This window comes from Macrotis lagotis, chromosome 1, assembly GCF_037893015.1.
Source record: "Macrotis lagotis isolate mMagLag1 chromosome 1, bilby.v1.9.chrom.fasta, whole genome shotgun sequence".
Lineage (NCBI taxonomy): Eukaryota > Metazoa > Chordata > Mammalia > Peramelemorphia > Peramelidae > Macrotis > Macrotis lagotis.
Window position 1 is genome coordinate 915,457,576 of NC_133658.1, and position 25,937 is coordinate 915,483,512.

General features: G+C 61.5%; 3 protein-coding genes across 9 annotated transcripts; 1 reads left to right on the forward strand and 2 right to left on the reverse strand.

Annotated features, from left to right (window-relative positions):
* Positions 1–3,035: 3,035 nt before the first annotated feature.
* LOC141509854 (uncharacterized) lies at positions 3,036–11,095 on the reverse strand. Its single transcript, XM_074219695.1, is given in 6 exon segments — positions 3,036–4,053; positions 4,090–4,951; positions 7,555–7,867; positions 9,838–10,559; positions 10,929–11,059; positions 11,062–11,095. Coding segments are annotated over 6 exon segments (3,069 nt in total). The 3' UTR covers positions 3,036–3,046.
* A 45-nt stretch (positions 11,096–11,140) lies between these two features.
* LIG1 (DNA ligase 1) lies at positions 11,141–21,259 on the forward strand. 7 transcript variants are annotated; one of them, XM_074219683.1, is made up of 26 exons: positions 11,141–11,304; positions 14,044–14,106; positions 14,196–14,282; positions 14,374–14,515; positions 14,612–14,705; positions 15,015–15,458; positions 15,601–15,679; positions 15,813–15,893; positions 16,156–16,212; positions 16,483–16,655; positions 16,973–17,139; positions 17,449–17,525; positions 17,644–17,735; positions 17,912–18,011; positions 18,126–18,211; positions 18,344–18,459; positions 18,647–18,742; positions 18,828–18,938; positions 19,036–19,107; positions 19,190–19,334; positions 19,464–19,546; positions 19,673–19,825; positions 20,043–20,096; positions 20,295–20,438; positions 20,938–21,030; positions 21,113–21,259. In XM_074219683.1, exons 2-26 carry the CDS (start codon positions 14,090–14,092, stop codon positions 21,197–21,199), a joined length of 2,850 nt encoding a protein of 949 aa, XP_074075784.1. In that variant the 5' UTR covers positions 11,141–11,304; positions 14,044–14,089; the 3' UTR covers positions 21,200–21,259. The 7 variants fall into 7 exon arrangements, with proteins under 7 accessions (XP_074075784.1, XP_074075780.1, XP_074075781.1 ...); XM_074219679.1 differs by lacking the exon at positions 11,141–11,304 and adding an exon at positions 11,437–11,689; XM_074219680.1 differs by lacking the exon at positions 11,141–11,304 and adding an exon at positions 11,438–11,711.
* A 106-nt stretch (positions 21,260–21,365) lies between these two features.
* On the reverse strand, positions 21,366–24,213 carry ATF5 (activating transcription factor 5). Its single transcript, XM_074219694.1, has 3 exons — positions 23,937–24,213; positions 22,115–22,429; positions 21,366–22,030 (listed from the first exon to the last, which is right to left on the reverse strand). Exons 2-3 carry the CDS (start codon positions 22,290–22,292, stop codon positions 21,417–21,419), a joined length of 792 nt encoding a protein of 263 aa, XP_074075795.1. The 5' UTR covers positions 22,293–22,429; positions 23,937–24,213; the 3' UTR covers positions 21,366–21,416.
* Positions 24,214–25,937: the final 1,724 nt, after the last annotated feature.

The following is a 25,937-nucleotide window of genomic DNA, read 5'->3' on the forward strand; positions in this document are numbered from 1 at the left end:
TTGACTGTGCCATTAGACTGTAAGCTCCTTGAGGGCAGGGACTGTCTTTTGCTCCTTTTTGTCTCCCCTACTCTTGGGATATTTAGTGCCTGGCACGTGGTAGGAGTCCAATAAATGTTTGGGGATTGGTTGATTGTCCCTTTCTCTGGGGTGGGCCTGATTTGGATCCTTTGGTGGGGGGGGGGGAATTCTCTTTGAGCTGGACTTGAGGAGGCAGGGCCTGAGTCTAATCTGTTTCTTGTGGGGTGGGATCTGCTGCCTGGAAGTGGGGTCCAGAGGTGGTGTATGCCTTCCCTTACCTCAGCTCCAGGTCCACCTCCCATGTCCCTAGCTAGACCTGCCTCGCCATAGGCCCTGGCCCTGGGTCAGCTAGGCCCAGCTCTCCACCCAAGGGGGATGGGATACTATCCACCTCACTTGTAGAGGGGCACCCCCCATGAGCCCCCCTTCTGTGGGCAGCTCCCACCACAAGGACACATGTCTTGCCATCCTATTTATGTCTGTCACACACAATTTTGTTTCACACTTACACTTCCTTCATGGCCATCTATTGATGGCCTGCCCCACCCCACCCCCATGGCTTGTAGCCACCCCATGGGAGAGGGGAGGGGAAAGTCACCTTGACCCCATCTGATGGGGCAAGCTTGGTAGGTGTCTATCCTGTTGTCTTTTTTTTAAAACACCGTTATTTAAGAAAAATGTCAATTAACTGGAGAATCTCCAGGGTACTCAAGAATCTTGAGGAAAGGAAACTGGAGTAAGGGTTCTCAAAGATCCCAAAGGGTGGAACCAGGAGCAAGAGGAACAAAAAGCTTCCTGACAATTGGCACTCCTGGTGTGGAATGGGCTGCCCTTGGAGCCAGTGGGTTCGCACTGCTTGGAGGTCTTTGAGCAGTGACTTTTGGCTAGCTGTTTGGGCTAGTGGCACAGAGGTGTCCTCCAACCTTTGGTGATTATGATTTTCTCCTCCTAGGGGCTGCCAAATGAAGACCAGAGGTTTTCATTTACTTGCACTCCCCCTCACCAACAAGAGCATTTATGGGTAAGCACTTGTCTCAGTAGCACAGCCACGTGAGAGATTATGTTATTATAGTTATTCATTGGGATTGAAGAGTGGCCAAAAACTCTTCAACCCCAGGGGCCAAACTCCAATCCCTGGCTAGGGCTCAGACAAAATCTAAACAGTCCACCCACCCAGGGCCCCACTGGACATTTTCCAGCTGGGAGAATTCCCTCCAGCCTGGGGTGAGACAACAGGGAAACATTTTGACGGAGGTAGGGATTGACATTACCATTTTTACGGCTACCCCATGGAGAAGCCCAATCGGCAAACCGAGGATGCAATCAATTGACCAGCAAGCATTTCTCAAGCGACTCAGGGGTACCAGGCCCAAAGAAGTTTACTGGAGATCAGCATCACAAGGACAGTGGGGTGGGGTTGGTCTGGGAACCAAGCCAAAACCTCCTTCCATGTTCCAAGATGCTCCTTCCAGATCACATCACTTCCGTTCCTTCTTGCAGCCCAGTTTCCAAAGGAATACAGTGATAAGGACACTAGACTTGAAGTTAGATGTGCTGGCTTCCAAAGTGGGCTCTGCTTATTACTTTGGATAGTTACAATCTCTAAGGCTCAGGAAATTAAAGAGTGTCACCCATTCCCAGAACTAAATGCTCTAAGCTTATAATAGCCTAGATGCTCTGGGTGAGGGAATTCAGGCTACCCCCAATCCAAAGGGAAACCCTTGCCATTGATAGGATCCCCTCCCCAGGTTAGCCAGCTAGAGGCCTGCTGCTTTTTCTGGGTGTTTATCACCCATGGGAGACAGGAAGAGAGAAGGAACAACAGGGTCCAGAGCCCCAGGTCAAAATCTCTGTGCTCCTGCTTCCAAGCAACCCAGCCCACACAGCTCCATCCTGTTTACTGATCATTCTACAGAATTCTATAGGATTGAGGGGGCTGTAAGGCATGTGTCAGGCCATCTACTTTTATTTTACAGATGAGGAAACTGAGGCCCAGGAAAAGGGACTTGCTCAGAATCCACTCAACCCTACAGTTTGCTCTCAGAACACAAATGGAGAAAACTAACCAATTCTTTTTATAAATCTATTTGTCAACCTTGGGTGTCCATCTCCCTATTTGTGGAGACCCAAGACACCAGGAATTCTGGGATTTCCCAGACTTAACTCGTGGCAGAAGCAATAGAAGCAAACCAAAGATATATTTAGATAGAATCTCTCAAGCTTGAAGCCCACACCCACATAGGCCTAGAGTTTGGCACAGCGGGTTCTCATTCTGACCTGTGGATGGGGGGTATCGGCCCCAGGGGAATTTAAGCTCTAGGAGGAAAAGCTATTTTTTCTTTTTTTTTTTCTTTTTTTCCTGCCTGCCACCCAGTGGGAGCTTTGGAAAGGCTTGGGATTGCAGGGGATGCCCAATTCCCACCCCCTAGAAGTCCCTCCCCCCAGCAGCCTCTTTCTCCAGAAGGTTCTGATGGGAACAGAGATGAAATCCCCACATTCGCTTCTAGACAGACAGCTCTGGGAAGGTCCCCTTGCCAAACGTGTGCATCAGCCACGTCCTCGCACTCTCCTACCTCCCAGGCCCAGTGGCTGTTGGGTCCCAGTCTAGTTTGCCGAATGGGAGAACCATCCTTGGGAGGGATCCAGTCAACTGGCCCCTTCCATACCCTCTTACATGGCTCATACATCTTCACTTCTCTTCCCTTCTGTCTTCTCCCTTCTCTCTGTCTTCTTTCTTCCCTCTCTCCCTAACGTAGTTCCATCCTCACCCTCGTCTTCCTCTGCTTCCATCCCTCAGCTACTACTTTTCTATTCCTCAGGGGAACAGCGATGGGGAGGAATCCGGTGACTGCTGCTGAGGAATCATTTTGTCCACCATACACGGGTGGGCTTGGGGATCTCCAAGCACTCGTCCTTCCCAAAGGGAGGCAGAAAGGGAGCTCCCTATTTTTTGGACCTCAGTGTGTGAGCACCCTCTCTCCTGGTGGTGGGAGGTGCAGGGGGGGAGGGGGCAGAGTTCCAAGGCTCACGGTTCAGGGGCCCCTCCCCAACTGTCCCTGAGCAGGTCCATGTGGAATAGGGCAGCCCCCACCACAAGGCGGGCAGCAAAGAGATGCCGACAGGGCAGGTGGCGGGCAGCGTGGATGGAGCAGCTGCAGCGGGTCAGTGCGGCATCTAGGAGGAAGTCCGAGTTTCCGTCCTGCAGGGTGTAGCCAGTCCCTGTCCAGCGGAAGCCCCTGACCCCATGCTGGCGGGCGAAGCTCAGCTCCTCCGCCACCAGGCCGGCCAGCTCGGGCCCACACACCGCCCGGAACCTGGACAGCAGCTCCCAGTCTTCCTCTTCCGAGGCACTTCGGGGCCGCTTCCTGGCCCCCACCCTCTCCTCTCTAAGCCCCACCGGCCTCCCTCTCCCCTGAAGCTCTCCCAGAGTGCCTCCAGGTTCCTCTCTGTCCCCCAGCTGCACCACTTGCCCGCCATCCCACGGAGGCAGCCCCCGCTCCCCTCTGTCCTCTGGCTGAAGGTTCCCCTCTCCCATCTCTGCCCCCCTTTCCCCTCCATCCACCAATTGGACATCACTCTCTCCCAGTTGTATCCTACCCTCTTCTCTGTCCCCCAGAGATAGACCTCTCTCCCACAAACGGAATCCTCTCTCCCCTCTCTCCCCCAGCTGCATCCTCCTCTCCCCTCTGGTCCCCAACTGCCACAGAGGCGGCCCCCTCTCTCCTCTGTCCCCCAACTGCAGACCTCTCTCCCACAAAGGTACAGCCCTCTCTCTGTCCCCCAACTGCAGACCTCTCTCCCACGGAGGTGGCCCCCTCTCTCCTCTGTCCCCTGGTTGGACGCCCCTCTCCTCTCTATCTCCTAAAGGTGTGCTTCTTTCCCACAAATATACCGCTCTGTCTCTCAGCTCTCTCCCGCTCTCTCCCAACTGAATCTCCTTGTCCCCTCTGCCCACAAGTTGGACGTCTCTCTCCCCGAGATGCATCCCCCATTCCCCCCTATCCCCCAGCTGCGTCCCCCTCTCTCCCGCCCCTGCCAGCAGCGGGCCTCGCTCCCTTGCCCCTCTGCCCCCTAACTGCACTCCTCCTGCGTCTCCCGCTCTGTCGCCCCACTGCAACCCCCTTCCGCTTCCATTCTCCAGCCCAGCTCCGGGCCCCGGCGGCGGTGCCTTGCAGAGACCTTCGTCAGCCCCGGCCCCCTCCCCCTCGCCATGCCCCCGCTGCAAGGCCACTAGGTCGCGGATGCACTGGGCCACGGTGGGCGAGGGGCTGAGGCCTCGCAGCAGGCGCTGCCGATGGCCTCGGACCAGGGCGCAAGCGTCCACGTTTCGGGCCGTCTCAAAGGCCCAGAGGCGCACCCACATGGCCCTGCGGGGCGCCCAGCTGCGCTCGAAGTAGTCCACGAAGGCGGCCGGGCAGGTGGCGCGCAGCTCGGCCAGCGCCTCCATGTAGGCGGCGGCCGAGGCGGCCCCGGCCAGGCGGCAGAGCAGCGGCCAGAGCCCCGGGTCCTCGCCCGCGCCGCCCAGCTCCTGCGCCTTGCTGAAGAGCGTCTCCAGCACCTGCACGCGGCAGATCTGCACGCGCGCCCCGGGCAGCAGCTCGCGGACCGCCTCCAGCTGGCTGCCACCCTCCGGACCCACCGTGACGCAGCGCACCCGGCCCTTGATCTCGGGCACGCTCTGCACCAGCGAGGCCAGCGTGAAGCGCAGCAGGTTGGGCCCCGTCTGGCGCGTCAGGCAGCAGGCCACCACCCGGCCGCGGCCGCGGTCGTCCACGCACAGCACGGTGGACAGGTCGAAGGTGCCCTGCAGCCCGGGCAGCCGGTCAAAGAAGAGCATCAGGGGGAAGCGCCGGAGCAGGGCCATCATGGGCGACGTGAGGAAGAACACGGTCTCCACCACGGCCTGATCTTCCACGAAGACCAGCTTCACCTGCGGGGGACAGAGAGTCAGAGGGGCCGGCCCCACCCCTACCTGCCGCCGACATAGACCTGCAGCCCCCCCCCAGCTGCACACCGACACACGGATGTGTGAGGAGCCTCCCCTCAGAAACACATACAGGCACGCGTGGCCAACCATGCTCGTGCAGGTGCCCCCAGACTCACACCCACTCACACGACTGTCCCCACAGACACACCTGTGCTCTGCCCAGGGACAAGGCACACCACACACCTGTGCCACCACAGACCCACTCACACAAGTGTCTGCCTAGACATACCCTACATTCATACCTGTGCTCACACCCTCACACCTGTGCAGACACACATCCCCCTCTCACACATCATACATGCACCCCACATACACATCTGTACCCACACCCACAGACAATTCACTGTACACCTGTGCAGACACCCCCCTCACACCAGTATCTGCCTGCATCCACACCCACATCTGTGCCTACAGCAGACACACCAACACCCACACACCTATGTGTCTGCCTACACACCCCCACATCTGTGCCCACACCAAAACACACTCACATATCTGTGCTCACTCACACTCTTACCTGTGCGGATACACACAGAAGTGCCTGCCTACGTACCCTCCATAGACCTATACCCAGACACACTTACACACCTGCAACCCTATACGTGTCCACTCACACGAGTGTCTGCCTACACACCCCACACACATCTGTGTCCACACCCAGAGACACATTCACACACCTATGGACCCATACACACCTACTCAAACAAGTGTTTGCCTACATACCCTATACACACACATACCTGTGCCCACACCCAGAGACACACTCACACATACCTGTGCAGACATAGACATTTGTGACCAGCCCCACCTTTATGCACCTGTGCCCACACCAGACACATTCACACTCACACACATCTGTGCAGACACACATCCAGCAGCTGGATGCCTCCCCACATATATACTCACACATACATGCAATCACACCTACACTTGACCAAGGGACCATCCTACCAGGCTCTTGCCTCCCTCTCCACACCATCACCCTCCGTCCTCCAAACCTGCCCTGGGTTCTCCCACTTCTAAGACATGACCCATCATCACTCTCCTCAGGCCCCAGACTCAAATCAACTTTTCCCAGGTGACAGGACTGGGGGCTCACTGGCTCAGCTTGCCCATATTTCCTACAGCAGCCAAGACCAAGGAAGAGTAGCACAGTCTCCTCCACAGACCCCCCCCCAATGGCACTTCCCAGCCTCATTGAGAGGCCATAAGTTGAGGGAGAGGATTTAGAGGGGACTAGTGCCCAGATGGCATCTACCACTCTGGCACAAAGGATTCCACTTCACACATGCCAGGCTGGCATGACCAAGAGATCATCAGTACTAAAGCTTCTGGAAACAGAGACCAAAATTCTCCCCAAACTTTGCTACTCCCTTCAGGGAAGAAATGGGGCTATAAGGTGTCCCAGTCTCTGCCCCAGTGGGCCTTAGTTTCCCCTCTCTGGAAAATGGGGACTAGACATGATCATCCCACAGAATTTCAGCATGGGAAAGGATTGTGTGATCCCAGATCAAAAGTCAGAAGGGACCTCAGATGGAGACACTGAAACAGAGAGAGATACCCAAGGTCACTCAGGGCTCTCAGGGTATCTAATCCAACTAGTACTAAACAGACATCTTCTACCACCAGGCCTTTGCTTAGAGACCCCTGGATGAGAGGGAATCAGTGACACACTCCAATCTGGGCCAGCTCCCCTCCTTAAGGAGCTGGTTCTTTAAACCTGGATCTGTCTCCTCATTTCCCCTCATCATTCCTCCTCCTAGCTCTGCCCTGTGGAGCCAAACAAGGCTCAAGCCTTATCCACATAATGGCCCCATGAGAACATTTGGCAGAGCCTCTGCTACCTCAGTATGTAGAGCAGCCCTTTCACCTCACCCACCCCCAAAACCCCTGAACACTTAGACACAAATTACCACCCTAAGAAAGACCTCTTCCCCTTCCCCAAGAAGCTAAACCAGGGGACACCTCAGGACCATTTAGCTCAGACTAGGATACCCATAGGCCCCCGTAGGCCTAAAACCTCAGCCACAGAGGGACTTAGTTCACATGAGGAACAAAGTTTCAAGTTCACAGAATCATTAAAAGTTCTCCCATAGGGGTAGGAAAAAGCCCAGAACTAGAGAAGGGAAAGAAAGGAATGGGGCTGAACCCTGCCCTGGGGTCTCACTGGCAGACAAAACTCCCCCATGAAAAAAGCACTCCCTACCAATGCCAATTGGCACCTTGGCTACACATCTGGTCTTACAGGGCTGCCTACTGCAGAGACAAGTCAAGACCAAGCCAGCGGGTCAGAGGTAGAACTGAACTGAGGCCATCCTTGCACCAAGACCATCTCTCTATTACTATGCTGCCCTCATCCTTCTTCTCCATCTAGAAAAGAGCTCCTCAAGTCCATGGCAGTGGCTTCCTGCCTCAAATACCCCTGAATCAGCTCTCCCTTGATCTTTTCCTCCCCTCAGCCCACTCAAAGAGTGGATCCAGCACCAGAGACCTTCCCCTTGTGTCCACCCATCCCTCTGCCTGCTTGCCCCGGGTGAAGCTAGCACCTTGGCCTCAGGGTCAGCCTGGAAGAGCCCCTCCAGGACATGGAGGGCATCGAGGACACCGTGGTCTCGGCTCTTGCAGTAGGAGAGGAGGCGGTGGATGTCCGCAGGGGCCACAAACTGCTTGGAGATCTTGTTGGTGGTGCGGACTGGAAGGCAGGAGTTGGCAAGAAGATGGCCCGGGCGGAAATAGTAGGCAAACTCCAAAGGGCAAGTTGGGTGTGAATGGGTCAGGTGGCAGTCGGTCACTACCAGACGATCACGCAGTGGGCTGAGTTTCAGGATGATAAAGGCTGGGCAGACTGGCTGGGGGCTCCTGCAGGAAGAGAAGGAAAGGGAGAGGTCACCCAGCTGCCAGCCTTGCAGAATTTATAGTAAGAAAGGAGCATCAAAGTCATGTCATTCAATGCCATCCTTTAATAGAGGGAATTGAAGCCCATTGTCCCAAAGGGTCACTTTCTTTTAAACTGAGTTAACCCGCTTTTTTACCCCCTCCCTAGTTCTAACCATCTCAGCCAGACTTCCTCCTAACTCGGTATGTCTGTCTCTGTACAAACTTCTTGCATCCTTCAGTCCCCCCTTTCCTGAACTCTCTGTACCGATCACCTCATCATACATCCTGCCTGCCTAGATTTCTCAGTGTCCCTGAAGTAACAGTAGCCCCTCTAACATCTATAGAATACTTCGGCCTCTCCCTAATAGTAATCCTGGCCATTGTTCTTCCTCTAGAAGAAATCAGCTCTGGGGAATTAGTGCTCATTTCTATGCTGATGAGTCCAGTCCCAAGAGTCCTCCTCACTATCTCCCATGAGCCTTGCTATCCCCAACAGCCTTGGGTTATTTCAAGTTGGATGTCTCAAAACCAAGTCCAAAACTGATCTCATGATCTTTTCCCCTAAACCTTCCCCTTTCTCTATCCAAAGGCAGGCTCCCAGGGTCACATGTTAAGTGACCTTTCTCATGTGTTCCCTTCTCTCCACTCACATGGGGGCCAACCCTTTTGGGTCCTCCTCACTGCTCACCTAGATGAGCTCAGCTTGGTCCATCCTCTCTCCTGTCTAAGTTGCCCTCCATGCAACTGCCAAGGAATTTTCTAAAAACACAGGATAATTTATCCCCATTTTACAGAGGAAAAAAATGGAAGCCCCAGAGGGAAAAATGATTTCCCAAGATCAGAGTTAGTATTGGAGCAGACAGTCTCCCAGCTCTCCTGACTCCAATAGACTTTCTCAAGTCCTTAAAGTGCAAGGGCAGCAGGGTCCCACTTATTTAGACTTTACAGACAAGGGAACAGTCTCAGGGAGGCAAATCTCCTTCTCCCTCCCACCTCTAATCAGAGCCCTTTGAAACCATTAATCCAATATTCAAGGCCCTCTTTCCCAAATCTCCAGCCTGTTCACTTGCTTTCCCTGCATTCTAACCAAACCAAAGGCCTCACTACCCACAAAGTTCCTCTGCCTCTCCAACTCCCTGCCTTTGCTCACACCATCCAAGGAATGCCATTCCTTTTGTTCGTTTCTACCTAACCTTCAGAAGAGCCCAGCTCATCCATGAAGCCTTCCATGTCCCCTCATTCCCTCTTCATACTCCCACCATCCCTTGCTTTCTCCATACTGGAAATCAACCCTCCTCTCTAATCTTGGAGTGTTTCTTAGACCCTTCTTCCCAGGCCTATATCACCATGCCCATGTCCTGCTCCTGCCACCCCACCCCCCCTTACCATGTGCTGAAATTTTGTCTTGGGGGGCCTTATTTCAACAACAAATGCAATAGCAGGGCCCTAAAATCATTCAGGGGGATACACCAAAGGACTGGTGTGACATCCACAAGGACCTGATGATCTAATCCGGAAAAGAGGCAGTCAAATAACTTGGGGGTGGCTATCAACATAAAGGAGAGCTCAAAGTGCTGAGGAGAGAGACTCAGAGGGAGGCTTCCTGACCCAGGAAGCCCTAGAGCTGGCCATGGAGGGGAGGCACATCAACCATCCTAAGCAGAAGGGGGGGACAGGCAAAGGGGGTAGATGGAAATTCAAAGAACAGATAGATGTAGGGGAGGAGACTGAGGCACAGAAGAAGTGACTCTCCCAAGGTCACCTGCCCAGGACCCTATCTCTAGGGGAGTCACACTGGATGGGCAGCTAAGCTGGAAGGGCCCCGAATGCCAGTGGGGAGGTGAAACTTTATTCAAGGGGGAGTGCGAAGCCAAGGAAGGGTTTTGAGTAGAGCGGGGGAGATGGGGGCAACCTGGCAGTCCGGCAGTCCCAGTCCCCCGTGAACCTCTCACCCGGCCAGGGCAGGCCGGCCAATCAGGGCAGGCCGGCCCACCGGTGTGCGCACGTCCTTGCAGACCAGCCGCACGTAGCTGTACTTGAGGACATCCACGAGGGCCTGGAGCGGCGGGTCCAGGGCCCAGCGACATTTGGCCAGGTGCATGGAGCTCTTCACGGAGAAGAGGGCCCGGCGCCGCTGGCACCAGCCGTCGAAGAAGCGGCTGAACTCGGCCCACGAGAAGAACTCCCGATGCAGCAGCTCGCGATCGCCGCGGGGCCCGGCCTCGGCCCACGGGGGCCTGGCCTGGGGCCCGGACTCCTTCCCGGGCCCGGGCCCCGGCCCCGGCTCCGGTTCTAGTTCTGGCCCCGGCCCCGGCCCCGGCTCCGGCTCCGGCTCCAGCTCCAGCTCCAGCTCCGGCTTCAGTTCTGGCTCCGGTTCCAGCCCCGGGTCCAGGTCCGGCTCCGGCTCCGGCTCCGGCTCCGGCTCCGTCGGAAGGTCCGGCTCCGGCACCCGCTCTGGTTTTATAAGTGGCTCCGGCACCGCCTCCGGCTCTGGGTCCGGGTCCGGGTCCAGGTCCAGGACCGGCTCCGGCTCGGGCTCGGCCTCCGGCTCCGGCTCGGGCTCGGGCTCCGGCTCGGGCTCCGGCTCGGCCTGCGGCTCCGGCTCCGGCTCCGGCTCCGGCCCCGGCTCCCGCCCGGGTTCGGGCTCTGCTCCCCGGCCCTCCTCCATCCCGGGCTACCTGGGGAGGGGAAGGGGCGAGCCAGAAGGTCAGGAGTCCCGGGAGGCCTGGGCCCCCGAGGCCTCCAGGGGAGGCCGCCCCCCACCTGCCCGGCTCCCCTCCTCCCACAAGCGGCCTTCCTGCCCCCAGCTGTTCTCCGCCCCCAGATGTGGCGCGCCCGCTCCCAGCTGTGGCCCCGGCCCCCAGGGGCGGCGCGCCCGCTGCCAGCTGTGCCCCCTCCCTCCCGCCCCCAGATGGGGCACTCCTGCCTCCGCCTGGTCTAGTTTCCCTCCCCAGATGTGGAATCCCCACCGTGCCCCACTCCCGCAGCCGCCAGCTGTGGCCACCCCCCTCCAGATGTGCACCTCTCCCTCCCCATCACTCACCCCTCCCGCCCGCCCGCTCACAGCCCAAACGAATGGCTCCTGACGGCTTGGAACCTCCCACAATGCCCCGCGAGGCCAGGCGCTGGGCCCACCCCTCTTCCCAGAAGGCCTTGTTTCTCCTCAGCCCGGGGATGTTTGCCCTTCTTCCCGTCGTGCCCCGCGAGCATCCATCCGGGTGCTTCGGCTCTGCCCCTCCCAGCCCGCCGGACCACAACTCCCAGCGTGCTCCGCGAGGCGAAGGGGCCGGCGTCTCAGCGCGGGAAAGTTGAGGCGCGAAGAGGCGAAGAGGGGCCGGTGACGGGAGGAGAGCCGGAGCCGGAGCCGGAGCCGGAGCCGGGAGCCGAGTCGGAGCCTGGGCAGCGTCAGGCGGAGGGAGGTCAGCGCTGGGGGCACGGGGCATGCACCCGGGGGGCACCCTCGGTGCTCTGCGCATGCTCCAGGCCAGCGGGCCAGGGCGCCGCTCGGAAAGGGCCGAGGAGCGAGGGCCCCTGCGCATGCGCGAGCGGGGCCCGCGCTCGGAGACGCGGAAAGAGGGAGCGCGGCTACTGGGGGGAGGCCCGGGGGTCCCCCGCGCCCGCGGGCCCCAGACCTCGCCGTGGCCCCCCGCGGCCGCCGGCAGAGCCCCCAGCCCTGCCCCGCCTGCCAGCAGCAGGCCGGGGCCCCGGGGCCCCAGTGCCAGGGCGGGTGGGGCCCCAGCCAGGGATGCAGGAGCTGGGCCAGCGGCACGGGCAGTGCCAGAACAAGCGGCACTGGGATGAGCGGTGCCAGAGCTGGGCCAGCAGGGTGGGCAGTGCCAGAGCTGGGCCAATAGGACGGAGAGTGCCAAGTTGGGCAGTGCCAGGCCGGGCAGTACTGGGATGAGCAGTGCCAGAGCTGGGCCAGCAGGGTGGGCAGTGCCAGAGCTGGGCCAATAGGACGGAGAGTGCCAAGTTGGGCAGTGCCAGGCCGGGCAGTACTGGGATGAGCAGTGCCAGAGCTGGGCCAATAGGACGGAGAGTGCCAAGTTGGGCAGTGCCAGGCCGGGCAGTACTGGGATGAGCAGTGCCAGAGCTGGGCCAATAGGCCGGAGTGCCAGGCTGGGCAGTACTGGGATGAGCGGTGCCAGAGCTGGGCCAGCAGGGTGGGCAGTGCCAGAGCTGGGCCAATAGGATGGAGAGTGCCAAGTTGGGCAGTACTGGGATGAGCAGTGCCAGAGCTGGGCCAATAGGACGGAGAGTGCCAAGTTGGGCAGTGCCAGGCCGGGCAGTACTGGGATGAGCAGTGCCAGAGCTGGGCCAGCAGGGTGGGCAGTGCCAGAGCTGGGCCAATAGGACAGAGAGTGCCAAGTTGGGCAGTGCCAGGCTGGGCAGTACTGAGATGAGCAGTGCCAGAGCTGGGCCAATAGGCCGGAGAGTGCCAGGCTGGGCAGTACTGGGATGAGCAGTGCCAGAGCTGGGCCAATAGGACGGAGAGTGCAAAGTTGGGCAGTGCCAGGCTGGGCAGTACTGGGATGAGCAGTGCCAGAGCTGGGCCAATAGGACAGAGAGTGCCAAGTTGGGCAGTACTGGGATGAGCAGTGCCAGAGCTGGGCCGGAGAGTGCCAAGTTGGGCAGTGCCAGGCTGGGCAGTACTGGGATGAGCAGTGCCAGAGCTGGGCCAATAGGACAGAGAGTGCCAAGTTGGGCAGTACTGGGATGAGCAGTGCCAGAGCTGGGCCAGCAGGGTGGGCAGTGCCAGAGTTGGGCCAATAGGACGGAGAGTGCCAAGTTGGGCAGTGCCAGGCCGGGCAGTACTGGGATGAGCAGTGCCAGAGCTGGGCCAATAGGACGGAGAGTGCCAAGTTGGGCAGTGCCAGGCCGGGCAGTACTGGGATGAGCAGTGCCAGAGCTGGGCCAATAGGACGGAGAGTGCCAAGTTGGGCAGTGCCAGGCCGGGCAGTACTGGGATGAGCAGTGCCAGAGCTGGGCCAATAGGCCGGAGAGTGCCAGGCTGGGCAGTACTGGGATGAGCGGTGCCAGAGCTGGGCCAGCAGGGTGGGCAGTGCCAGAGCTGGGCCAATAGGACAGAGAGTGCCAAGTTGGGCAGTGCCAGGCTGGGCAGTACTGAGATGAGCAGTACCAGAGCTGGGCCAATAGGCCGGAGAGTGCCAGGCTGGGCAGTACTGGGATGAGCAGTGCCAGAGCTGGGCCAGCAGGGTGGGCAGTGCCAGAGCTGGGCCAATAGGACAGAGAGTGCCAAGTTGGGCAGTGCCAGGCTGGGCAGTACTGAGATGAGCAGTACCAGAGCTGGGCCAATAGGCCGGAGAGTGCCAGGCTGGGCAGTACTGGGATGAGCAGTGCCAGAGCTGGGCCAATAGGACGGAGAGTGCCAAGTTGGGCAGTACTGGGATGAGCAGTGCCAGAGCTGGGCCAGCAGGGTGGGCAGTGCCAGAGCTGGGCCAATAGGACGGAGAGTGCCAAGTTGGGCAGTGCCAGGCCGGGCAGTACTGGGATGAGCAGTGCCAGAGCTGGGCCAGCAGGGTGGGCAGTGCCAGAGTTGGGCCAATAGGATGGAGAGTGCCAAGTTGGGCAGTGCCAGGCCGTGCAGTACTGGGATGAGCAGTGCCAGAGCTGGGCCAATAGGATGGAGAGTGCCAAGTTGGGCAGTGCCAGGAAAGACAGTATTGGGATGAGCTGGGCCAGTAGCATGGGCAATGCAAAAACTGGGCCAGTGCAACAGACAGTGCCAAGTTGGGACAGTGCCAGGACAGACAGCACTGGGATGAGCAATGCCAGAGCCTGCAGATTTGGGCAGTGTCAGAGCTGGGCCAGCGGGATGGGCAGTCCCAGGCCAGGCAGTGCTGGGATAGACACTGCCAGGATGGTCAGGAAGGCCTATGAGGGTAGAGGGTCACAGTGTGGATCTGAGGGTCAGAGGGGTTGAGGGTGGGGAGGCAGAAGGGGAAGGATGGGGCACTGCATTAAAAGGATGCCTCTGGGATGCCAGTTGCAGACACAGGATGGGGCAACAAGGGATGGCACCAGCAGCCTCAGCCCCTCTGTCTCAGACCCCTGCAGCTGTTCCGAGGGGGGAGGCTTTCCCAGAAGCTGGCCCCACCCCCACCCCATCTTCGCCCATCTTTCCATTTGGTTTGCAGGAGGCGCAACAGAGAGCAGAAGGGAGAGCAGACCTCAGAAGCCGCCATGCAGAGATCGATAAAGTGAGGAGCCCCCTGCCCACCCAAGTTCACCCTAGGTCCAGCCCCTTCCCCTGCTTCTGCCCAAGCCTTTCTCTCCTGCCTCCCCACAGGTCATTTTTCCAGCCAATGAGTGGAGACAAAGGGAAGAAGCAGGAAGAGCCCCCCAAAAGCAGCAAGGAGAAAGAGCCTGCCTGCAAGTGAGTGGGGACTCAAATGGTCAGGGCCCCCCCCCCAGATTTGGGCAACCCCAACCCTCTTACCACTCCCCCGGCTGACCTCCCCACCCAGGGTGGCCCTGAAGGAGAGGAATGCCGTCGAACCTGAGAGTGAGTCCCCCGTGAAGAGGCCAGCAAGGAAGGTGGCCCGAGTCCTGGGGAGCGAAGGCGAGGAGGAGGATGAGGAGGTGGCCCCGGCAGCCCCGGAAGTACAGGTAGCCGCATCCTCTGCGGGGCACTGACCACTTGTCTTCCAAGCCCTCTAGGGAGCAGCAATTCTGACCTCTCCACATCCCCTCTGTCCCCCGCAGGAGCTAACCCTCCCATCACCGGCCACCTCTCCAGCCAGCTCAGACTCCTCACCCCGTAGCATCTCCCTAGCAGGGATCCCAAAGCGCCGGACAGGTAAGGGAGGGCAGGCCTTTCTCTTAAGGCTGGCCTCCCCTCTTCCTCCTCTAAGAGATGGTAGCCTCACCTCTACCCTCAGAAGGCTTCCTTGGGCAGCACATATGCTCTGGGGGTGCTACAGAACCGTGGGCCAGGGGACAGGGCCCTGAGTTCAAATCCAGTCTCAGGCACTGACTGAGGATGTCCCTGACCACTGCCTGCCAACGTCCTATAAAATGAGGAGGTTGAACTCCGTGGTCATAAGCCTTTTACATCGCTGATCACCCTCCAAGGCAGGCCCCCAACCCTCACTTGCTCTCTTCCCAGCTCGGAAACAGATGCAGAAACGGAAGCTACAGGAATTACCTGAGGATCACAAGGACAGCGAGCCCAAGAGGTGTAAGAGTGAGGGAGGAGAGAGCACCCGAGGGAGAAGCCCAGAGCAGCCCCCACTGTCCCCAGAAGCTCAGCCAGCCTCCAAGCCTGAGGAGGGGGACCAGCCTCCCAAGGAGGCCAAAAGTACAGCCCCAGAGCCAGAGGACATGGCCAAGGAGGTGGGGCAAGGACCAGAGCCCAAGGAGTCCAAGGAACCCACCCAGATGCCCAAGGAACATACCAAGATACCCAAGGCACCTAAGAAACCCACCCAGAAGCCCAAGGTGCCCAAGGAGCCCACCCAGTCATCCAAGGAGCCCACCCAGACACCCAAGGAGCCCACCCAGTCATCCAAGGAGCCCACCCAGACACCCAAGACCTTCAGCAGCTTTTTCAGTGAGTGTCTGTCTCCGGGCCCGAGGCCTCAGCCCCTGGTCTGCAGAGAATTGTCCCAAGCCAGGGCCTTCTCCATTCCATGCTGAGGGTGGGGGTCCTAAAGGGAAAGGAGCCTCTCCCCAGAGTCCCCTTTGTTCCACAGCCCCCCGAAAACCAGCATTAGCGAAGCAGGCCTCAAAGGAGACTGAGTCAGGGAAGGCAGACAAGGAGACATCCACTGCGTAAGTTGGCCTCAGGAATCAGACCCCCAAAGCCCAGCTGTGTCTGTGCCTGGGGGGTGGGGTGGAGCGGGAGCCCTGGGAAGAGCAAGGCAAAGAGTATCATTCTCCAAGCCCCCTCTTCTCTCTGCCCCAGGCCTCCAGACCCAACCACCTACAACCCTTCTAAAAGCGGCTACCACCCCATGGACGATGCCTGCTGGAAGCCCGGGCAGAGGTAAGGGTGTGGGGAGAGCCCCGCCTGTCTGGAGCTTGTTGGTATGACTTGTTTGTCCAGTATCTTCCCATTAGATGGGATCCTGGCAAACAATAGGGACTTAATGAGCGTTTGTAGAGAACTGACTGACTGAGTGCTCGTGGGTCCAGGAAGGTTTCATGTGACTGGAGCTGGAGGGGGGCCTGGGGGCAGGGGGGAAGGGATTCGTCTCATCTTTCTTTCCCGGGGGCTGCCCTGCACCCCTGACCCTTGCTTCCCACAGGGTCCCCTACCTTGCTGTTGCTCGGACATTTGAGAAAATTGAGGAAGTCTCTGCTCGGTAAACCCCAGCCCTTTTCCTCTGTCCTCCCCTGGGGCGCCCTGTCTTGCTCAGGACCAGGGAGCACCCCCACCCCCACTCTTTCAGGTCTTTCTGCCCCAGCCACCTCCCTCAGATCTCTGACTCCACTGCCTCGTCTACTACTGCCCCCCATCCTCGTGTGTATGGCTTAGGTCCTTGCACCCAGCATCCTCATCAGGCTGACCCTTGTGTGCCTACCCCCCTGCCCAGGCGAGTGTCCTCACTAGCCAGCCATTCCCCTTCCTGCAGGCTCCGCATGGTGGAAACTCTGAGCAACCTCCTCCGTTCAGTGACCGCCCTGTCCCCTGCAGACCTCCTCCCTGTCCTCTACCTGAGCTTGAACCAGTTGGGACCCCCCCAGCAGGGCCTTGAGCTCGGCGTGGGGGATGGTGTGCTCCTCAAGGCAGTGGCCCAGGCCACAGGTGAGCAAGGGCAGGAGAGACCCAAGGAGACCCAATACGGGAACCGGGCCTAGAAGGAGGGTGGCTGGACCAGGCTGGGCAGATAAGGAGGGCAGGCAGGCCGGGCCAGGCAGAGAAGAAGGGCAAGCAGGCTGGGCAGAGAAGGAGGGCAGCAGGACCAGGCTAGGCAGAGGAGAGGGCTGGGCCAGACCAGGCAGAGGAGAAGGAGGGCAAGCAGGCTGGGCAGGGCTGGGCAGAGGCGAGTGGCCAGGCCGGACTGACACCTCCAAGCTGGTGCTGCTCTGATCAGCCCTACCCTCATGTCCTCCCACCCCCAGGGCGACAACTGGAAGCCATCCGGGCCGAGGTGGCAGAAAAGGGGGATGTGGGGCTAGTAGTCGAGGCCAGCCGCAGCACCCAGAGAACCATGCTGCCCCTGCCTCCTCTGACAGCTACCGGGGTCCTGAGCAAGCTTCGAGATATCGCCCGGCTTACGGGCAGCGCTGTGAGTGTTCCAGCCCCCACCTGCCTGTTCCTGCATGTCATCTGGACTGGACTGTCCTGGGGGGGGGAAGGAGGGGCCGAGAACAGGACTTACCCTCCTGGGCCCTGCCATGGGGCTGTCTCCCTGTTTGTGGGAGAAGGCTTGCCCCCCGGGTCCTGTTGTGGGGGGTGTTCATGGGCAGAGGTTGGGGCAGCCCCTTTTAAAGTCTGGGCAGTCTAGTAAGGATCTGGAAAGCGGGTGGCTTCCTAGCCCAGACCAGAGGGTGACCTCGGGTTCAGGCCCTGCCCATCTCCCTTCTGCCCTCTGCAGTCCACAAACAAGAAGATAGACATCATCAAAAGCCTATTCGTCGCCTGCCGCCACACAGAGGCGCGGTTCATTGCCAGGTGGGGCAGCAGAGGCCTACGGGGCCGGGTGGGAGGAGAGGCAGCGAGTCCGGGAGCCAGGGAGCATGGATGTGGGGAGACCGGGTCCTCCATCTGATTGGGACGTCCTCCCCTGCAGGGCCCTGAGTGGGCGACTGCGCCTGGGCCTCGCTGAGCAGTCGGTCCTGGCTGCGCTCTCCCAGGCCGTGACCCTCACACCACCCAGCCAAGGTAAGACCCTCAGTGCTCCTTGAACCCTACCTGCCACCTTCTCACCCACCCCCGACTCACTTCTTGGCTGTGGCTGCAATGTGTTTCCTGCCAAAACCTGTCCCTTTGCCCAAGCCCACCTATGGGGGCCCTTGGGCAGAAAAGGATCCCAGAGCCCTGGTGGGTCTTTCCCCCAGAGTTCCCCCCAGCTGTGGTGGATGCTGGGAAAGGCAAGTCAGCAGATGCGAGGAAGGCTTGGCTGGAGGAGAAAGGCCTGGTCCTGAAACAGACCTTCTGGTGAGGGGCTGGGACTGGACATGGGCGGGCACGGGGAGGGGAGCAAGGCCAGGAGGGCCATGGGCATGTCCGGCCTGGGCGTGCCTAGTCTAGCCTGCTCTTGTCCATCCCCAGTGAAGTGCCCGACCTGGACCTGATCATCCCTGCCCTGCTCAAGCACGGCCTGGACCAGCTGCCCCAACACTGCCAGCTGACCCCAGGTGAGCTGCTCAGCCTTGAGCACAGCTCTGACCCGACCCGCGGGGCTCTCCCCATCTATCCCGGCATCTCTGGCACTCTGGTGGTGAGCCAGATTGCCCTCACCCTCTTGCTTTGACTCCCCCCCTCCCCAGGAGTACCCCTGAAGCCCATGCTGGCCCACCCCACCCGGGGCATTGGGGAGGTGCTGAAGCGCTTTGAGGAATCTGCTTTCACTTGTGAATATAAGTATGATGGACAGAGAGCCCAGGTATGGATTGGGGGCAGGGGACCCAGGGAACTGGGAGGGGCAAGGGGCCCTTCTGGTCGCTGCCTGCTTCTCCTGGCCCAGATTCTGCCCGTGATGCCTCCTGTGAGTCATCTCCCCCTCGGCTGCATTGCCGTCTGTGGCCATCTCTGTGCCAGGTGGGTATCCAGGCTCTCCTCTGCCCCTACAGATCCATGTCCTGGAAAATGGGGACGTGAAGATATTTAGCCGGAACCAAGAGGACAACACGGGCCGCTACCCAGACGTCATCAGCCGCATCCCAAAGGTGAGGTGGGTGGTGTGATGGGCAGTGGTACCCAGTGGTCATGAGCATCATGTGATTCAGCTTTCATGCTTTGTCCCTTGCCCAGATGAAGCGCCCCTCAGTCGTCTCCTGCATCCTGGACTCAGAGGCCGTGGCCTGGGACCGAGCAAAGAAGCAAATCCAGCCATTCCAGGTGCTCAGCACCCGCAAGCGTAAGGTGTGCCCATGACCTGCCCACCCATGCCCATACCTGCTCCCTCTCTCAGGCCCAGCCCTTCTCACCTGTGATTCCCTGTGCCATCCTCTTCCACCAGGAGGTAGAGGAGTCAGAGATCCAGGTCCAGGTGTGCCTGTATGCCTTCGACCTCATCTACCTCAATGGACAGGTGAGTGGGGCCCCTCCCTGCTCAGCCCCAGCCCTCCCCACTGGGCTGGCCCCTCAGGCCCTGGCCCTTTTCCTTCTCACAGTCCCTGGTCCGCGAACCGCTGTCCCGGAGGCGGCAGATGCTCCGAGAGAACTTTATCGAGACAGAGGGCGAGTTTGTCTTTGCCACGTCTCTGGACACGGAAGACACTGAACAGATTGCTGACTTCCTGGAACAGTCGGTGAAAGGTAGTGGGCTTCTCCCCATGCCCCCCAGTGGCCTGATCTCCCTTCCTCCCTCCCACTGGTCCTGCCTGTGGCCAGAGGGCAGGCCGGGTTCTGGGCCCAGCAGCTCAGGGGCATCTCTTCTGATCCCAGATTCCTGTGAGGGCCTCATGGTAAAGACCTTGGACACCAATGCCACATATGAGATTGCCAAGAGATCCCACAACTGGCTTAAGGTGACTGTGCCTCCCAAGGACCCTCTGGTCCATCCCCCCATCTGCTCCACCCTCCCAGCCCAGCCTTCTCTGAAGTCCCTACCCTTTCCGGGATCCCTCCCCTGAGTTCTTCTCCCCCATAACCAGCTCAAAAAGGACTATCTGGAAGGCGCTGGAGACACTCTGGACCTGGTGGTGATTGGGGCCTATTTGGGCCGGGGAAAACGGGCGGGACGCTATGGCGGCTTTCTCCTGGCTGCCTTCGACGAGGACAGTGAGGAGTTCCAGGCCATTTGTAAGGTAGGGAAGCCTCCTGAAAAAGCAGGAGGGGAGCCGGAAGTGACTCTGGATAGGTCCAGCATCTGAGCCTTCCCATCCTGCCCCAAGATGCCAAAGCCAGGGGGCATCTGAGGGCCTGCTCCCTCTCTTTGCCTGCCGGGGGATGGTGCTCATGGGTGGGAGAAGGCAGTCTACAGAGGGGTGTCCCTAACCAGGTATCCCTCCACCTCCTCCTCAGCTGGGCACGGGCTTCAGTGATGAAGAATTAGAGGAACATTACCAGAAGCTCCAGGTGAGTTGGGGAAGCAGCAGGAGCCTCTGCCCCCTGCAGTGCCCATCACCCCTGATGCTGATACTGCTGCTGCCCTCCCTGCCCATACCCCCAGCCTCTCACCCCAGGCCCCGCTGCTTTCCTCCTGAATTTGTCTCCTCTGCTGGCTCTGCCACCAGTATTCTCTTTCCTATCCCTGACCCTCCGTCCCCTACCCAGGCCCTTGTGATTCCTGCTCCTCGTTCCTACGTTCGGGCCGAAGGGGCAGTACCTCCCGACCACTGGCTAGAACCAACCACCGTGTGGGAAGTTAAATGTGCCGATCTCTCTCTCTCCCCAATCTATGCGGCAGCCCGAGGCTCGGTGAGTACAAGAGGGGAGTTTGTCTTGGGAGAACAGGGCTGACCAAGGAAGGGCATGGCAGCAACACACCCCGCTCTGGGCCACTTGCCTTCCAACAGCGCTCAGGATAGAGAGCTCTGTTGGGTTTGTGGGCCTCAGGCTAGGAAGGCCATTGGAGACCTGGGATCCCCAGGACCCAGGCATGTGAGGCCTTAGCTGTGGCAGGTAAGATCCAAATAAGGAGGACCCTGGTGAGTGAAGGGATGGAGGCCCTGTCAGAGCCAGGGATCCGTTGGTGTAATGCAAATTCCTTGTGGGTGAGGATTTGGGCACTAAGTGGCAGAGGGCTAGGGTCAGATCCTGACTATGTGACCCCGAACAAGTCAGCTGTGAAATGGAGACAATATGAGCAGCTCCTTCCCAGGCTTGGGAGGATCCAGTGAGATATGTGGCCAGGCAGGGAAGCCAAGCCTCCCCGCGAGGCTGCAATCCTGACCGCCCCTCCGGGCCATGCCCCTAGGTGGAGAGCGACAAGGGCATCTCCCTGCGTTTCCCCCGATTTGTCCGAGTCCGAGAAGACAAGAAGCCGGAAGAGGCCACCTCCAGCACCCAGGTATTGGGGGGAGAAGGGCTGGGGGGGGGGGCCAAGGCCTGCAGGCCGGAGCTCCCCAGCAGCGTCGGCCCCTCCCCCACAGGTAGCTCATCTGTATAGGAAGCAGCAGCAGATTCAGAATCAGCAGGACCTGGAGTCCTCCAGCTTTGAACCTGAAGATTTCTATTAGTGCGCCCAGGCCTAGGGCACAGTGTGACTGATGATGGGGCAATAAAATTCTGGGACCAGAGTGCCTGCCTGCCTGCCTGCCTTTCTGGGGAGAGGGGAGAGGAGGAATGGCCGCCGGGTGGGCCCGCCTGGGCAGTGGGCAGGTGCCCGAGACAAAGACACACAGAGGCCTGGACATCTGTTTCTTTATTGGTTCGGACGCCCAGCCGGGTGGCCCCCTAGGCGCTGCGGAGCCGCTGGCTGCGGGCCTTGTACACCTCGATGAGCAGGTCCTTCACGTACTGGATCTCCCGCTCCACCGACTCGGCGCGTTCCCGCAGCTCGCGGTTGCGGGCCTCCAGGCCCTGGCATTCGCCCTCCAGGGCCTCCCCCTCGGCCCGCTTCCTCTGCCGGTACCGCAGGGCCGCCGACTTGTTCTGGTCGCGCTTTTTCTGCTTGCGGTCTCCCCGCGAGGGGGGCGCGGGGTAGGGGGCCGGGCGGGGGGCGAGGGCGGGCGGCGGGGGGGCTCGGAAGCCCTCCGCGCCCTCCCCTTCGCCCCTGCCCGGCTCCCCCGCGCAGTAGAAGGTCAGCAGGTCGAGGGTATCCAGGGGGGCCTGGGGGAGGTCAAAGGGGGGCAGAGGGAGGGGCGCGGGCACGGGGGAGGGGGGCGGCAGCGGGGCTTCCAGGAAGAAGTCCTCCATCTGCTCCAGCTCCTTCTTCAGCAGGGAGGCCATGGCCTCCAGGTCTGGCGGGGACGGGGACGGGGAGGCCGGCGGGAGGGCGCCGGGGGGCTCCAGGGGCAGCAAGGCCGTGAAGTCCACCCGCTCCGTCATCCAGTCGGAGAAGCCGTCACCTGGGCGGGCGGGGGCCGGGCTCAGGCCGGGAAGCTCCCCCCACCCTCCCCGCCGCGCCCCTTCCCTCCACCCCTGCCCCTTACCTGCCAGGGGCTCGCTGCCCCCGGGAAGCCCCCCCTCCGGGGCTCCGCCCAGGGCCTCATAGGGGCCCAGCGGGGCGGGGGCCAGGGGGAGCTTCCCGTAGTCCACCCGCCAGCCCAGCCCGCTAGCTGGGAGCAGGGCCCTGTCCAGCTCCAGCCCCAGGGCCGCCAGGAGGGACATGGCGGCGGCCAGGACTGCACGGGCCGGGGCTTCGAAGGCCGGGCGAGCACGTGGAGGCCGAGGCGAGGCCCAGCGGGCGGAGGAGGCTCCGAGGAGGCTGCGGGCGGCTCAGCGAGAGGGTGGCAGAGGCGGAGGACCTGCGGGGCGGGGCGGGGCGGGGTGAGAGGCCAAGGAGAAGGCCAAGTGCAGGCTGAGCCCGGCCCGGAGGCGCCGGCGGGCGGGGCCAGGAGCCGGTGCCCGCCCCTCTCCCGACCCATTGGCTGCCGTGAAGCGGGCTCCGCCCAGAGGCCTCCGGGAGGCAGGGCCAGGTGCCGGTGCCCGCCCCTCTCCCGACCCATTGGCTGCCGTGAAGCGGGCTCCGCCCAGAGGCGCCTGAAGGCGGGGCCAGGTGCCGGTGCCCGCCCCTCTCCCGACCCATTGGCTGCCGTGAAGCGGGCTCCGCCCAGAGGCGCCAGGAGGCGGGGCCAGGCGCCCTCCCTTCTCCCGACCCATTGGCTGCCGTGAAGCGGGCTCCGCCCAGAGGCCTCCGGGAGGCGGGGCCAGGTGCCGGTGCCCGCCCCTCTCCCGACCCATTGGCTGCAGTGAAGCGGGCTCCGCCCAGAGGCGCCAGGAGGCGGGGCCAGGCGCCCTCCCTTCTCCCGACCCATTGGCTGCCGTGAAGCGGGCTCCGCCCAGAGGCCTCCGGGAGGCGGGGCCAGGTGCCGGTGCCCGCCCCTCTCCCGACCCATTGGCTGCAGTGAAGCGGGCTCCGCCCAGAGGCGCCAGGAGGTGGGGCCAGGCGCCCTCCCTTCTCCCGACCCATTGGCTGCCGTGAAGCGGGCTCCGCCCAGAGGCCTCCGGGAGGCGGGGCCAGGTGCCGGTGCCCGCCCCTCTCCCGACCCATTGGCTGCAGTGAAGCGGGCTCCGCCCAGAGGCGCCAGGAGGTGGGGCCAGGCGCCCTCCCTTCTCCCGACCCATTGGCTGCCGTGAAGCAGGCTCCGCCCAGAGGCGCCAGGAGGTGGGGCCAGGCGCCCTCCCTTCTCCCGACCCATTGGCTGCTGTGAAGCGGGCTCCGCCCAGAGGCGCCAGGAGGTGGGGCCAGGCGCCCTCCCTTCTCCCGACCCATTGGCTGCTGTGAAGCGGGCTCCGCCCAGAGGCACCGGGGGCGGGACCAGGTGCCGGCGCCCTCCCCTCTCCCGACCCATTGGCTGCTGTGAAGCGGGCTCCGCCCAGAGGCGGGGCCAGAGGCCGGCAGCCGCCCCTCCCAGGGGAGTTGCCTTTACAGTCTCAGCAGCTTCCTTGTGGCCCAGCCCGTTCCCAGAGGAAGCCCCCCTTTGCCAAGGACGGGTCCTTTCTGCGCCCCAAAACTCTCTGGAGTCTGGCCTCTCCCTGCCCTTACCTTGGAGCTCCGCCCCTCCCGGCCCCCCATCCCTGAGGCCCGCCCCCTCCAAAAGCCTCCGCCTCCACAAGGGGCTCTGAAGCTCCGCCCCCACCTTGCCTTCGGCCCCGCCCCGCCCCGCCCCCTCCTCGACAGGTGCGAGCGCGCGCCTGCGCGCAGGCTGAGAGCGCCCCTGCGCCCCGCTCCGCGGCCCGGGGTCCGGGGTCCGGGGTCCGGGGTCCGGGGCTCAGCGCGCAGGCGCCCCGGCCGCGCCCCCCGGTACTCACTCCATGGCTGCGACCGACGGAGGGCGCGGAGGCGGCGAAGGCCCCGGCGGAGGAGGCGGCGGGAGGACAGGGAGCCGACAGGCCGAGCGCGGCGGGCGCCGAGGCGCGGTCCGGGCGGCGGGACGGAGCTACAGGGCCATGGCCCGGGGCGGCCGGACGGGCGCTGCGCGTGTGGGTGTCCGTGACAGCTGGAGAGGAGGCAGTGAGGCGGCGCCGCGGCCGGCGCGGATATAGGGCGGAGCGCCGCCGCGGATCCCTCCGCGCCCCGCCCCGGCCCCGCCCCCGGCCCCGCCCCGCCCCCGGCGCCCCCCAGCTGCCGTGCCCCCTCTGCGCCGTGCCGCCCCCGTGCCGCCCCCGTGTCCCCCGTCCGGAGTGAAGGCCCGCCTAGTGGAAGCGCCCGGGGGCCACGGCGGCCGCCCCTAGGATCTGGGGGGCCAGGACGCGCTGCGACCCCCGCGGTGCCCCCCGCGCCCCACCACAGCCTTGTGGCCGGGGCCCCCTCACGGCCCGACCTGGCGGCGGAGGGGCCCCCGAGGCAGGCCTGCGCAGCGGTCGGGGCGCTCCCCGCGGGCCCCAGGCGCAGCCCCCACCTCCCAGGACTGCGGGCTGGGGGTGGGGGGGACTTTTTGTTGGGGCGGAGGGGCCAGGGGCAGGGAGTGATGTGGCCGCGTTGCAGCCGGGTTGCATCAGCCCTGGGCCTGAGGTGGGGAGGGGCCCGGGGTGGGGGGATCCTCCAGGGGCCCCAGTTCACCTGGCAACAGCTCCTGATTGGTTGGCTCCTCTGGCAGGCAGAAGGGGCACCCCCGGGAGAACACCTGAGCGCCAAGAGGGGGAGGGGCCCTTTGCCTCCTGTCGTTCTCCCTCAAGCCCTGTCAATTCAGGGGTCCAACAGACACACCCTCAGACCCCAGACGTGCCACCTGTGCCAACCCCTCCCCACGCCATTCAGAAGACCCCAGGGCTCACCCTGAATCCTCTGATCTGCAGCTCTGGACCCTCTCGTTAGAGCCGTGGCCCTGTTTATGTTCAGGGCTTCAGGACCCCAGACTGGGCCCTTCAGACTTGGGGAACGGGGAGGGGGGCCTGAGCCCAAAGTCAAGGCCAATAGGGAAAGGGAAGCGTGCGACTGGAAGAGCCAAGCACGCTCTACCCCGTGGCCCGTCCATCTTCCCCCTGGGATCCACCCCTCCCCCCCTTAGCTCAAGCTATGTCGGCGACCCCCCACCCTGTCACATTCTATCTGTGGGGCTGCAATCTGGCCCCAGTCTCATCCAACTGGACTGGTGGTCTCAGAGGAGGAAGGGTCCTTAGGAACCTCCTCACCCCCCCCCTTCATTTTACAGGGATTCAGGGCGCCTGACCCTTTCGGCCTCTGACCATTTTTACTGACTGAGGGGGCAAAGGCACAAACCAAACATGTGATCCCCGCATGAGTCTGCTCCATCGGATTGAGCAATGGAAGGAAGACACAGCCCCTGATGAACAGTTTGGGAAACGCAGGTCCGCAGGAGGGACAGCCAGGATCTGAAGCTAGTCCCGCTGACGCCCTCCCCAGCAAGGTCCCTTCCCGGCATCCCCGTCCCAAGACACCCAGAGCTGGACAGGACCAAAGCAAAGCCTGGTCCCCACCGTACCTGATCACCAATCCCCTCCAGGACATTGGGGGCCAGCCAAGCCTCCATGAAGAACCTCCCTCTTGGGAATCTCCCACCTTTCAGTGCCTCAAAACCCAGTGTTGGGGCTCTGAGCAGAGTCAACAAGGCCCTCAGGAACCTGAAGACAGCGAAGATGTCCTCCAGCCCCTTCCCCTCTCCAGCCTCAAGCCTGCTTTCTCCTTCCAGGCTAAATGTTCCCATTTCAGCCAGAAGTCCTCCTGAAACCTTTCACTATCCAGATGTCTGGAAGGATGGAGGGAAAAGGAAGGAAGAAGGAGGAAAGGATGGGTGAAAAGAAGGAAGGAAGGAAAAGACAAAAGAGGGAGGGAGGGAAGGAAAAGAAGAA